Source organism: Zosterops lateralis (genome assembly GCF_965231275.1).
Source record: "Zosterops lateralis genome assembly, chromosome: 3".
Taxonomy (NCBI): Eukaryota; Metazoa; Chordata; class Aves; order Passeriformes; family Zosteropidae; genus Zosterops; species Zosterops lateralis.
This window is the reverse complement of record NC_139764.1, coordinates 69547600-69562300: the sequence shown is the minus strand read 5'-3', so window position 1 is coordinate 69562300 and position 14701 is coordinate 69547600. Positions and strand designations below refer to the sequence as shown.

The 14701-nt window shown below is 39.8% G+C and overlaps 1 protein-coding gene across 3 annotated transcripts; it reads left to right on the top strand.

Moving 5' to 3' along the window:
* Positions 1-159: 159 nt before the first annotated feature.
* On the top strand, positions 160-14156 carry QRSL1 (glutaminyl-tRNA amidotransferase subunit QRSL1). 3 transcript variants are annotated; one of them, XM_083856611.1, is made up of 11 exons: positions 160-256; positions 464-623; positions 1780-1878; positions 2885-2981; positions 4679-4852; positions 7088-7263; positions 7372-7484; positions 9018-9210; positions 9583-9700; positions 12966-13171; positions 13629-14156. In XM_083856611.1, exons 1-11 carry the CDS (start codon positions 233-235, stop codon positions 13838-13840), a joined length of 1572 nt encoding a protein of 523 aa, XP_083712737.1. In that variant the 5' UTR covers positions 160-232; the 3' UTR covers positions 13841-14156. The 3 variants fall into 3 exon arrangements, with proteins under 3 accessions (XP_083712737.1, XP_083712739.1, XP_083712738.1); XM_083856613.1 differs by lacking the exon at positions 160-256 and having other exon boundaries at positions 543-634; XM_083856612.1 differs by lacking the exons at positions 160-256; positions 464-623 and adding an exon at positions 917-988.
* Positions 14157-14701: the final 545 nt, after the last annotated feature.

Sequence of the window (14701 nt, the reverse complement as noted above, 5' to 3'; positions counted from 1 at the left end):
TCGGGATAAGGACCAGGACCGGGATAAAGACCGGGATGGGGCCGGGGCGCTCCCGCGGCCTCGGCGCTCAGCCCCGGCGGCCCCCGCAGCCAATGGGCGGCCGCCTTCTTGGCCGCCCTGCCAATGGAGCCGCGGGGTGTTGCGGCAAGATGGCGGCGCGCGGCCGCTGCGCCGGGGGAAGCGCGTGGAGCGCTCGGCGGGCGTGAGGATTCGGCGGCGGGCAGAGAGAGCCATGCTGCGCGCCTCGCTCCGACAGGTGAGTGCGGTCTGTCCGCCTGCCCAGGAGCGGGCTGCGGGTCCCGAGGAGCGGGGCGGGCTCGCAAGGTGACCGGGGTCCCCAGGCCGGCCCGGGAGAGCGCTTCCCGTGGGCTCCTTCCCTCAGCGGGAATGGCGCTGTCCTCCCGCACCGCCCCGGCGCGGCCTCTGTCACCCCACTGCCCTGAAGGACGGGCTTTGCTCTCAGGTGTCGGCGGCGTTGAAGGAAGGACGGGTCACTCCTACGGAGCTCTGCCAGCGATGCCTGGCCCTCATCAAAAGCACCAAGTTTCTGAACGCGTACATTACCGTGGCGGAGGAGACCGCTTTGAAGCAGGCTGAAGAATCAGAGGAAAGATATAAAAGAGGTATTTGGTTTGTAAGTAATGCTAGTCCTTTAAAAGCTGCTGTGGAGGAGCCGTCCGTGTTTAGACGAAGCATCTTTACTTTTTAAAGGGGGTGTCTTGGCTTGTTTGACTGCTGGGGGATGAGGCTCACGATTGAGATTTCCTGGATGTACACTTGGCACTCAGGAGAATATTTAGTCCAAAAATCAGAGGGAAAACCTGGACCAAACGAGGCACTGCAGGTTAAATAGGCTCTATGACTCTTGGACGGCACTTGCTATTGGTGTCTGCTTCTTTCCCTCAGCAGCTACTTTGGAATGTGCCGCCAACAGGGACCATGAATAGGCAAATGCAGGGGTCATTCACAGGACTCCAGACTGGAATAGGTAAACAGCTGGCACAGCCTGTCGAGTTTTTAATTAAGAAAGCAAATTAAAGCAGTTTCACTAATTGCAGTTATTAATTGAAGAACAGAACAGCTTTCAGTCCTGTTATCTGCAGCATTTAGAAGAGGGCCATCCTCATTTTCCTGTGTTTCAAGAAAGGCAGGAAAGATAAATTTTCGTCTAATAGAGTATGTGTTTTCCTTCCTGGGTGACACTTGTCCCCTGGCAGCTTAATAAAATTGTCAGCCAGGTTGTTTTCCTTCCTGATGTAGGCCTTTTAGGTTTTTTTGTGTTATTTGTTGGTTTGGGGTTTTTTGATGCTGGATAATCAATTACTTGGGAAGAATTTTCTCTGCTTCAGTAATTATTCAGGTCATATCTAGTGTGTATGTCAGGTAGGCAGAGTTTGTGGCTCCCAGCTAGTGGTGGAGTGGATTTAGCAGCACCTATGGCTGAAATAAGCACTGTGTGGTCACATTGGAAGGGGTGTGCACTCCTTTGGGATAGCCAGCCTAGATGAAAGCAGCTGCCTGTCTGGAGGGGTTAGACATGTTCACCGAGCTCTGCTCTCTGAGGACAGGTCTGATTTGGGCAGAGTGCTCAATGCTTGAGTTGGAATGGAAGATGGTTCTTGAAAATGGAACAGACAACCATCAAATGCTAAGTGGAAAGCAATCTTACTTCCAAAAACCACCCAAAGGGACATGTAAAACAGTAATTGAAGAGACCATTAAATATATATATAACACTCTGTTTTAATCTTTGCTGTTTCACAATCATTCCTAATGCAGGTCAGCCACTGGGCATTCTAGATGGAATTCCTATTGCTGTAAAAGACAACTTTAATACAGCTGGCATTGAGACAACATGTGCATCAAATATGCTAAAAGGTACAGTAAAGTTTTTAACGTAAAATCAGATCTTTTGCTCTTTTGAGGGTTTTTGGATTGGAGTTCCCTAGAAATCCAAGTATTTTCAAAAAATGAGCTGGAGTCATTTGGGGAAATACATTTATCCAATTTCACTAGCCAAGTTCATCTGGTATTACAGATGGATCTTTTTTCTCTTTCTAAGAACATTATCTCTTTATTTATATTTGTCTGCATTTAACAGCAGTTATAATAAAAACGCATATACTACAATAAAATGGTTCCAAAATTCGCATTTTCCTTCACATGGCTTTTAGATCTAGAGGAGAGCAGTCAATACTGTTCTGCCTAGTGAAATCCAAAGACAGTCCTATCTTGTTGTTGCTGCTCTGTTTATAATTGTTGCCTTGAATAGATTTTTCATATGGCTGTAGGAAAGGTAGACGTCAACAATCACAACGTACAGTCACGTTCTATAATGCTTTTAAGGCATGTTTTAAAAACTTCTTAAACTCATTGTTTCTATTAACAAGTCTAGAACGTTTTCAAGGCATTGTAATGTTTTTATAGTAAAAGCAAAAGTAGGAAACATTTGTTATATCTGTTTTATTCTGCACAAAGTAAAACTTTATATTAATCCTTGTGGAAGATAGCAGAAATAAATTAGCAGACCTCTAATTTGATTGGGTTTTTTTAATAGCAGAAGAAACAAAATATTACATCACGATTGTAAAAATTGTTATATTACCTGAGATGCTTTTCCTTAGCACATTCTCAAACCTCTTGTGATTGATTGCAATGAAGGAGTGATGTCCTTGTTCCTGATGAAAGTGGGAGTGGAGAAGCCTCTGTCATCATTCACAAGGTGAATTGGTCACTACCTGAGGTCTTGTGCCACTGTCATAGTTCTCATCCTAGGTTATGTAAGGCCTGAGTGGTAATGACAACTTCAAAATGTTCAGAGTAGCTACTTGTAAAAATAATTTGTATCTCACCTATTGCTCTTAATTGTTCTGATTGTTTTCAGGTTATATTTCTCCTTACAATGCTACAGTAGTTCAGAAATTACTGGATCATGGAGCTGTGCTTTTAGGTAAAACAAACCTAGATGAATTTGCAATGGGGTGAGTGATGTTTATTATTTTTGATGTGTTGATTTTACATAAAATAGCATACACAGCATCTGTTCCAGTCTACCTCTAATCCTTAACTCCTGTTTCTGTGAGGTGAGACAATAATGAATACTTACTGGAAGGGTACACAGAACTGCATGAACATTTATCATGTTGTGTAAATGATACAGACGCTGAGTTTTGTGAACATAATGTTCAAATGTAGCTGTGCTTGAGAAGCAGGAAGTGGTCTAGCTTTTGCAGAAGGCCAAGGACAAGTGGCCTTCTTGTAGATTCAGTAGTGTGTTAATAGAATTGGTTACAATACAGTTAATTGCTGCCTTTTCCTCTCTCCTTGCTGGTGGCTTTTTGCCCTTAGGTAATTGTTATCATGCCCCCAATGGCAGTGACTGCCTCTGCCAGTAGGTCACTGGGGTAATTTATATGGGTACTCCCTTACTTGCTGCACACAGGGTAATCAAGAGCAAAGCTTTTAATTTGCCTAAGCTAATGTTGGTGACTTTTTGTCAGGAGCACATGGAAAAATGCTCCTACAAATTGATTCTTCCACAAATCTGTGAAGGCAGCCAAGGTGTAGCAGAGGACAGCAAACAGTTCCTGTTTAGGGATGGGAATTACTAGGTTTGGAAGGGAATCTCTGGGACTTTAGTTACCTGTGAAAAACAGTAAATGCTATGTTTTGGTTTTATTATACTTAAACCAAAGTCCAAGGTTTGACTGGAAATTCACATGGATGGGGTGAAAATGCTTCAACAGTATTGTTTTGAATGAAGTAATTTTTGTGTAAAAAAGGTATTCCTCAGAGGAAGAGCAGGCAAAAAGCTTTGGAAAAACCTGATAATGCAGTATTAGAGCTGGTCTAAGTTCATTAAAGCACAGGATTCTCCTAAAGAGTTTATCCCAATACTTGCGTCTCATTCTGGTCTGTGTGCTTGCATGATCTCTTGATCAAGGAGCAGATCCAGCTCTAAAGTAATGATGTCTCAATAAGGTTGATTTTCAACTGCTGTCAGCTGCCTGTTCTGTCCGATGATTTAGCTGGTAACACTGGCACCTTGGAGTCAGGGGCAGCGTGGGCTAGAGGGCCTGAGGAAGAGGAAAGTATGCCCTGCCCCTGCTTGTGGGTGGCAGCTCACATTTAGGTGACATAAGCTGACTGAAACCAGTTTCTGAGATGCCAGTCTGGCATTCTGAACCAGTGAACTGTGGCCTCTGCAGCGGGCTACAGGGTGAATAATAGTGTGGCATTTCAGATAAATGGGTGTTCCTGGTATTGTGGAGCTTTTTCTCCACCTCTAGCATCATGTTTTTCTTCACAGGTGTGATCTTGCATCAAATGCAGTGCTGGAAAAACAGAGTACCTTGGTTTTGAAAGAGATGTGCTCCTGTACTTTTACATAGCTTAAATCAGTTTTGTGTCTTTGTGACTCTGTTTGTTTCAGTGGTGGTAACAGAGGTTAGAAAGAGGCACCAGTTCAGAATCGGTGTCAGAAACTGATGAACAGCTATAAATTTTACAGTTTTATGTAATGTTGTAGAAGTTGACTGCATAAGGATTTACTTACACCAGTCTTCTTGAGTTGAAATTAAATTTGCAAGGATGGTGAGGAATTGGCTTTTAAAAATTACATTGGTGAATACAGTGTGTCACTTGTCACTTCTGTCTGCATTTGTCCTGACTATCTTAGATCTGGGAGTACGGACGGAGTATTTGGACCAGTCAGAAATCCTTGGAGTTACTCAAAACAGTACAAGGAAAAGTCTGTCCCAAAATCCCATTCTGAAGAAGAGTCTGACTGGGTAATAACAGGAGGCAGCTCAGGAGGCAGTGCGGCTGCTGTGTCATCTTTCACCTGTTTTGCGTAAGAGGCTTTTACTTTCCCTAAATGTCTCAAAATCTGCTGGAATGTTTTAATTTTATAATTTTCTCATAAGCTTGTATGAAGTAGGAGGGTTATTGGCACTGGCATGCAAAAATTTATTTCAGCATCCCCAGGTTATTCGCAGCATGTCATGAAGCCAGAAGTAATCCATGCGGGCAGATTTAGATTTACTCATTTCAGTGGTATGACCGCTTTGGTGGTATGACCACTCATTCAGTGGTATGACCACTTTGCACTGTGTGAAATGAAATTATGATGGTGGTAAAGGAGTGACAGTTTTACCCTTATTCCCACATAATCTCTTAAAAAGTTTAACAGAGTTTGCGATACATCCTCTTCCTCGCTAATTGCATTACACAAATACACACTGAAAATGTAATTCAGGATATTAAGAGATCCCTTAATTTGTAACAGTATAATAATGTTTCCTCCACTCCTTTGTTTTTATAACATAGTTATGTAATAGTATATGGAATTTGGGACATAAAAGCTTTCAGATCCCTTATTTAACAAAAGAGTACAGAGTACTTACTGCATAGATACTTACAGACTTCCTTCTTTTTAAGTTAGAAGACAGTTTTAGTGTTGGGGCTTTTTTTTAGGCAAGTGTGTGTTTATGGTTGTTTGGAGTTTTTTCCTAAAGGAATTTAAACAAGGTGATTTTTTTTTAATAGTAATTATTAACTGTATGGAATAGCAGAATATATTTAGCAAATCAGTTGTCTGTACTGTCTTCTCCATCTGATTGTTAAAGCTGATCACAAACTTTTACACCTTAAATTTTTATACAAGTTTTAGAGCTACATGTTGGAGCACGTTTTATAGAAGATTATTTCAGTTGTGCTTTTAATTGGAAGGTGTTTAAAAATGCTCTTCAGTTACTTTATCCTTGTACAGACTACATTACAAGCATCTATTTTGTTGTAATCAACATTAGCAAGAATATTTTAACAACTTCTTAAATTACTTTTTAAAATTATATATCTCTTCATCTCCTTACCCTTTACTGGGATGTAACCTATTCAGCATTTTAATACTGTTGAAATTGAACTCCATGCATTCCTAAGGACTGCTGGTCCTCATCTTGAGCCAGAAAGGGCTGACCCTGAGAGGGTCTGGCACCTTTTCTTATGTTGCTGGACTTCCATTTTGCACTGCACAGCACTTTGTCAGATCACGGAGAATTGTCCAGCTATTTAATTGCATATAACCTATTGTATATCCATCCTATTAGTGTCTTTCAAGCACCAGGAATGCTTCCAATCTTTACATTTTCAATTTGAGATTTGGATGTCCAAAAATGCTATAAAATTGAGGATGTTTTACATCAACACAAAGGCTTTGAAAAAAATTCCACTTCAGAAAAGTCAGTTGAATTGGTTCAGCCATTTCAGAAACAAATGGCTATGGGAAAAGCCATATACTCACTTCAATAAAAATGATACCTGTTTCTAAAGTTTAAATTGGTTTTGGCAAAGATTTGAATGAAAACTGCTTTTTCTTGTTAATGCTGCTTGAGTTAAATTTATTAAAAACAAGAGAATAGCATGTTTCATTTCAATACAATTTTTGAAATAAAAATTTCAATTTAGAAAGAAGAAGGTTTCACCTGTGAATAAGAAAAAAGGAATTCATCATCATCATAATATGCTGTGTTTAAATTGTACCTAAGATACTGTAAACTGAGAGTTTTGTTCAGTCTTTGTAGATTTGGGCACAGGAAAAACATCTTTCTAAAGTATGCCCTCTTGTTAGGGGCAAGAAGTGTCACTCTTCATTTTCATCCCGAAAAATGCTGATTCATGGTGCATTGGCTACCCAATAAATAAGATACCAATGTTGAAAATTGTTCCTTAAATCACATGAGATGTATCAGTTGGAGTTCATAGTATTGGAACAGACCGCAGTATTGGGACAAAGAAGGCAGAAGAAGATATTCGGGGCCATTTTCAGGTGGTCTGAATTCTACCTATCTGCCTCTGCTTTGTGAAGAAAGCTGGACTCTCCTGATGGCAAATTTAGAGATCCTAAGAAAATTTAGAGAACAAATGAAAAATAGACATAGAACAGACTGGAATTTAGGCTGTGTGATTATGACTTCTGATCTCAAAGAATTCACAGAGTTTTAAATCCATGCATCTTAAAGCCACACATTCTTATGATTTGGAAATGTTTTGAATTATCTTACTAATGATGATCCTTTTGAAACCATAGAGCCTTAGGGTCAGACACAGGAGGATCTACCCGAAACCCTGCTGCTCACTGTGGTGTTGTAGGTTTAAAGCCAACATATGGACTGATCTCTCGCCATGGTCTCATTCCTCTAGTGAACTCCATGGACGTGCCAGGAATCCTCACCAGATGTGTGGATGATGCAGCAGTTTTGTTAGGTATTACTATGTCATACATCTCTGTTTACAACATTTCCGCAAAGCAAACTGAATTCTGACTAACCAGTGTACATTTTCCTGGTCTTCATGTGTTGTGTCATGTTTCAGGTTCACTTGCTGGACATGATCCTAAGGACTCTACCACAATTCAGGATGACTTTAAGCCTTTTGAACTACCTAATTTGACTGATGTCAGCAAGCTTTCAATAGGAATTCCAAAGGTAACATTTAAATTCCGTTAACAGTTATGGACAGGAAGAGCAAATAAAAGACACATAACAAAAAAATACTTCTGTCTTGCCTACCACTTCCCAGTCTCCTGTGATTTGAAACAGTGAAGACCGTAAAAACAGCTTCTGGAAAAGAGCAGGATGTGTGTGTTCTGTTACCTGTCCAGGCAATTTGGAGTAAGCACACACTAATGCAATATCTCAAACGTGTTGTCATCATGGTGGGGAGCACTGTCAGGAACTTCAGGAGAAATGGGGAGCTTCAGTTCTTGGTTCTCTCTGTTGCTCTTTCATTAGTGCACTCTGTAACCTCAACCAAGTTGCTCTTGGTACCTTCCCACACATTGAGCTTGGTACTGGTTTGTGCAGAGCTTTGAGATACTTGCCTTAATGGCACTGTGTTAATATAGAGCAGAATTTTAAAGGCGATTGAATGGCACAAGGAGCTGTGATTTGCAGAGTTCTAGTAAGATCTGAAAGACATCTGTAATTTGGCATCTGATGTGTGTAATTCAATCATGTTTGTAGCTATAAGAGTACTTGAAATTTAGGAACACAGTTTGGGACTTCAGCCTATTTTTAATTTAATAAAGGCTCTTCCTTCAAAGAGACAATGTAAATAACATTTATTAATTGGATTCTCAGTATTGGAACCTAAGCTAGAACAGGCATACCAAAAGTTTTAATTTGGTAAGCAGAGACGTCCACTGATCAATTATTCACAATCTGAAATGGAAAATTACATACCTAGAAAATTGATCAGCTGCATACTGTTTTAATCTTGATAAATCTACAATGGTGATATTGGTTAATTTTTTCAATCCTTTGGACATTTTTTTCTAGTGCTACAGGTTATTCTAAGTAGATACATGCATACATTAAACATGGTCCTAGCTACTCAGAAATCAGACAGTATTATGACCCTGATATTATGGGTTAGAACTAAAGCAAGTATCTTCAAAAATAGGGAATTTTAATAGAATACCAATAATTTGGCTGTGAAATAGAAATGTAGGTAATCTGTGTCTTCTCCCAACCCCTTGATTGTAGTTCTTCTTTGGTGGGTGGTTCTATTTGTTTCACCAGCGTGTACCAGTTGCCGCTAATAACGCTGTGGCCATTTCTTTTTATCTTTCCTTCTTGCAGCAGCCTTAGTTTTAGGATTTAGACCTGAAGAATTTCTACCCATGACTGCAGAGCAGTGCAGTACAGTCTTAATAGATAAATAAGGAGGTAACTGGCCAACTACACCTTCAGAACAAACTGCTGGAATTCCATGAGCTGTGATACATATGTTGATCCTACTGAGATTAATGTAATGGTCTTAAGAAGACTGAATCCTGTTAATTTAATACTCCTTGATTGTATTGGATTTAGTAGATGCAAAAAGCTGTAATAAGCACTTTAAACCATATAGTGGTAAGATAATGGTTTCAGTGTATTTTTAGCAAGGAGTGTTTGTGTTTTGGTTGCTCTTAGAAGTAAACCAGTGTGTAAAATAACTCCTCTTGTTTTTCCTCTAAGGAATATCATGCACCAGGGCTGTCTAGTGAAATTCTGGCTCTCTGGTCAAAGGCTGCTGACCTGTTCAAGAATGCAGGTGCTAAAGTGGTTGAAGTGAGCTTACCACACACTCGTTACTCAATTGTCTGCTACCATGTGCTATGCACAGCAGAAGTGGCATCAAATATGGCCAGATTTGATGGACTGGAATATGGTAAGGCCTTTGAAAAAAACTTTCTCTCAGACAGTAGAAATGTTGCTGGATGCCATGTAAAAGTGTTTGTTTTCGTAGCTTTTCTTTTCGTGGTTGGATGCTTGATGTTATTTCTTCAAGATGGAATATAGTTAAAACCTTGTGCAGATAAAAATGTGTAAATACATTATATCTTCCATTACTAGGCATATAAGGTCTGGGCTCAGAATCTAGTTTAGTATTTCCATAATAAAACAGGAATGTGTTTTGTTGTTTTTCCAGAATAGTAGCATGTCAGACTACAGTAAACAGTGACCTATTGTACTAGTATGACGTTATTAGATCTTAAGGATTACAAGAAGCATTATTACTCAGAATGCCTTTTCTTTCCAGGCCATCGTTCTGACATGAAGGATTCCACGGAAAGTATGTATGCTGCAACACGGCGAGAAGGCTTCAATGATGTTGTAAGAGGAAGGATTCTCTCAGGAAACTACTTCTTGTTGAAACAGTAAGCAGAACATCTTGAAATTCAGCTTTACCAGGTTAATGAATTTTTGAGCAAATGGTGATTAGTTGTTCGTCATGACATGAACATGAAATTGCCCTTTCACTAGTAGCTGTTTGTATTTTTATTATTGCTCTAGCTCTATAATACCTAGTGAACTGTTAATAATGAATGAAAATGTTTTCCCTGAGTCTTACCAGTGAGCCTCCTAAATTAAATAAGTAAAACAAGTTAGTGGTATTTTTTCCCCTACCAGAGCATTATTGGCATCCATTAGTAAAATTAGGCAGAAATCTACCCTATGGTATGACATTGAAATCATACTGAAGTCATTACTGTCCTAGTGTTAGAAGTTCTATAGCTGTTAATCTCATTAAAACTGCATAGAAAAAAATGCTGGTACATTGTAGCAAGGTCTTCTAGAGAAAGAGACGACAGCAATTAAATTAACTGCAGCTCTCTGCCTCAATGTACAGGGAAAGAGAAGCACTGGCAGAAGCACTGAACTGAAGCCCTTACAGAAGCCAGGATTTTATCCAACTCACATAGAGAAGCTGTGCATGGATCAATTTTACATTTTTAGTTTTCAATCCTTACCCAGCAGTCCTAATTTATGTTAGTAAAAGTGCTGTTTTTCTCTGTCTGAATTTGTTCCGATACTAACAAAAATATTAGGCATGTAATCAGTCTTTGTAGTGCACTTGCTTTGAAAGAGCTCTGTCAGCAAGAGTATTCATCAGATGTGACTTCTAATTGCTCTCAGAGACAGGAATGTTATCAGTCAGTCTGTAGCAACCAGCTTTTATGGAATGCCGATATTCCTGCCAAGTGTGCTCCCTCTGCTTACAACTGTCCAGATCAGCTTTCCTAAGGCTGCTTCAAAATCGGCATAGTTAATTCTTCTGCAAAGGAATACACAGCCAGCTTCCACTGGGATGGAGCAGGAGAGTTGTGTTCCTGTTCCACAGTAAATTACTCTGGAAGAACAGAGCACAGGGTTCAGAAAGAATTCTTAAAATAAGTGATAGAGAGAACCCATGTGTGTCTCCTGCAAATGTTGCTTTTTACAGCTTATTTTTGTCTTACTTTTCAGAATTTTAAAATGACTAGGTGATCATTCAAGAAGTTTAACGTCTTTAGAGACAACATGGACAAGGGGATCGAGTCCTTCCTCAGCAAGTTTGCAGATAGCCCCAATTTCAGTGGTAGTGTTGATCTACAGGAGGGCAGGAAGGCTCTGCAGAGGGATCTGGGCAGGCTGAGCTGAGGACGATTGATTGTATGAGGTTCTACAGGGCCAGGTCCTGCCCTTGTGTCACAACAACCCCAGGCAGCACCACAGGCTGGGGCAGAGTGGCTGGAAAGCTGCCCAGGGGAAAAGGACCTGGGGGTGCTGGTCAACAGAACATGATCCAGCTGTGCCCCGGTGGCCAGGAAGGCCAGCGGCATCCTGGCCTGTATCAGCAACAGTGTGGCCAGCAGGAGCAGGGCAGGGATTGTCCCCCTGTACTGGCACTGGTGAGGCCACGCCTTGAATCCTGTGTTAAGTTTTGGGCCCAGAGTGTGTCCAGAAAAGCACAACAGAGGTGATGAAGGGTCTGGAGCACAAGTCTTAGGAGGAGTGGCTGAAGGAGATGGGGATGTTTAGCCTGGACAAAAGGAGAGACCTTATCACTCTCACTTTAACCACCTGAAAAGAGGTTGCGGTGAGCTGGGAGTCAGTGTCTTCTCCCAGGTTACGAATGATAGGAGAAGAGGAAACAGCCTTATGTTGCATCCTGTGAGATTTACATTGGGTATTAGGAAAAATGTCTTCACGGTAAGGGTTGTCAAGCGTTGGAACAGGCTGTCACAGGAAGTGGTGAACTCCCCATCCCTGAAGATATTTAAATGATATGAAGATGTGGCTCTTAGGTACTGTCAGAAGTTAACGGCTAGGTTGATTTCCAAAGCAATTGTAGGAAAAGGTCTAATTCCCATTATATAACTTACTACCTTGAATTTGCTGTTCATTGATTATAACCATTTTCATCGCTGTTTTTTGGAATCTTAAATTGTTAGATTACTCTAACAAGGTGGGGTTTAGGCAGTTGCAGTTGTTTTATCTGTAAACATTCTGGTGTGTAGCAGTTGGTAATACACCACTCCATTTCTCTTTCCCTTAACTTTTTTCTTCTTTCTCAAATAGCTGAGGGTTTAGATGACAGTTACTTTTGAAACTGAACTTCTCTGAATTTAAGATTCCATATTGACTGGTTCTGCATGTGAAGTTAAAAGGAACAACGGACATAAAGTTGACTAATGTGTTTTTGCTTCAGAGCTGTGTAAAGACAGAAATCCATATACCACATTTTTACATGAGGGGAGAAAAAAGGTTAAAGATAAGGTTATTATAGTATTCTACAGAAAAGTATAGTACAACCACATACTATTGGAATCTATTTGGAATTCTGCACAGATGATGGGACTTTTTCCATATGCTTCAAATATCTTGCTAGATTGAATCCTAAATGGTTAATTCTGTTTTTCAGACCTAGTGTAGTTCTGTATTTTCTAGACTTTGCTGTGCTGCCCTACAGGGAAATTAGGTTAAACACCAGCATTCACCCAGAGGGTGGTTGAACACTAGAACAGACTCTCCAGGGAAGTGGTCACAGCACCAAGCCATTCTGAATTGTGCTCTCAGGCACGTTGTGTGGTTCTTGAGGTGTCCTGCACAGGGCCAGGAGTTGGACTCCATTATATTGATGGGTCCCTTCCAACATAGCATTTGTCATGGTTCTGTGAAATTCAGAACACTATTCAGTTTCCAAATGGTCATAAAAGTGTTGTTTTGATTTTTAGTTAATTATTGTAAAGGAGGGTTTTGTTTTCCCTTCACTTTTCTTCAGCTGCATGCCCTCGTCTCTTCCTTCTCTGACAGCTCCTCTGCTATGAGAGCATAAACATATGTGTGGTGACTAAACTTCCAGTGTGAGTCAAAATTTTATCCAAAAGAGTTACTGGGCTTGTCTTTTCCACAGTAACTAAGAAATAAAGTGTTGTTTTTTTTTTTTGTTTTTTTTGTTTTTTGTTTTTTGTTGTTGTTTTTTTTTTTTTTTTTTTTTTTTTTTTTGTTTTTTTTTTTTTTGTTTTTTGTTTGTTTTTTTTTTTTTGTTTGTTTTGTTTTTGTTTTTGTTTTTTTTTTTGTTTTGGTTTTTTTTGGGGTTTTTTTTGTTTTTTTTGGCGAATTAAAGTGTCAGGCCTTTATGTCCCTATTCCTTTCTAGGAACTATGAGAAGTACTTTGTCAAGGCACAGAAAGTGAGACGTCTCATTGCCAATGACTTTGTGAAGGTTTTCAGGAGTGGTGTTGATGTTTTACTCACTCCCACCACTCTGAGTGATGCAGCACCATACACAGAATTCATCCAAGAGGACAACAGGACCCGCAGTGCTCAAGATGACATCCTGACACAGGCTGCAAACATGGCTGGTGAGTAGGGGCAGGAACTGAACTATGCTTTCCCCTGCCTAGTAATTTTGTCCTAGTAAAATGTCCAGTCCCTTTAGGTATTTCACCTTCTCTTTAGAATCAAAATATTTCACCCTCATGTCATAAATCTTACAGGGGTTTATTAAATGCTCGAAAAGGTAAGACTAGATTTTAAAATAGGACACCTTGGAGCTGAGTGTAAGCTGCAGGTAAGGTGAATCTCTTCCAGAGAAAGAGATTTCTGTCTAAGGAGAGCTGATTATCTTTTTCTGAGGATGCTGACATCTTAAATCTCTCTAATTTCTTGTGATCATCTAGCATTCAGTTCATTGAATCAAATTATTTTAGCCCATCTTTTTTCTCTACGTAGTTTTTTTCTTGTTCTCTTAGAGTTGATAGAAAAATTACTCTAAGGTATAATAGTAAGTCTTTGCATGTGTATTTCTTCTTCTTTCAGGACTGCCAGCCATAAATGTTCCTACAGCTCTTTCAGAGAGAGGCTTGCCAGTTGGGCTTCAGTTCATTGGACGTTCATTCCAGGAGAAGCAGCTTCTCACTGTAGCCAAATGGTTTGAAAAACAAGTCCAATTCCCAGTGATTGAACTAGAAGAAGTAAAGAGGCATGACAATGGTGTCTTTCAGCATCAGAAATCTGCTTCTTTTTCATAGCCTGGGACTTGCTAGTCAGAGCAAGAAAGCCATGGGGATGGTCAAGAAATTAATTTCTACAGTTAATTGTCTTTTGCAGAAGTAATAATCTGTTTTAAGAAGACATTATGCAGTAATGCATGATGGAATCCCAACAGCTTGTTACAGTGTAATTAGGGCAAAGTGAATCATTAAGTAAGCATTACCATGTTATTAAGAGCTATTTCTTACTGATACTAAAAACACCAAGTTGAAATTGTGTATGCTATGCCTGTGAAGCTGATTTTTTTAATCCCCAAAGAGTGTGTAAGGTATCTGACCAATTAAATAACTGACCTGAACTTTTGTGTGGAAACTTCATGGCTGCCACAGGGCTTGGTTTCCTTCTGGAGTGTAGACTTTTGTAATGACAGCAACCAGACAAGCTCTGTTGGAACAAAGGTATCAAGGATCTGTTCACCAAGAGTTAAATACAAAAGGAAACAAGGGAGTAACATAGAACAGCAGAATCCTTTAGATTAGAAAAGACTTTTAAGATCATCAAGTCCAACCAGCTCTAAGAAGTTCACCACTCAGTCATATCCCTAATGCCACATCTACACATCTGTTATGTGATGCTTATTAAGGTCATCGTGAGAGAGCTAAATCACACCTGCATTTAGATCCCTGTTTTATAAAAATTCAAGATGTGGAAATGTTAGTTTATTTTAAAAAATAAAAATATTCCGTACTTGTAGCTAACTTGTGCAGAAGGTGAAAATAACCTTTGGGTTTAGGAATCATATGGATTACTCTGGTTATATTCATGTAAGAATTATGAATTACAGATACCTTCTGGGGAAAGATGTGTAGTAGTAGTTCTTGAGTAGTTATTTTCTTCTT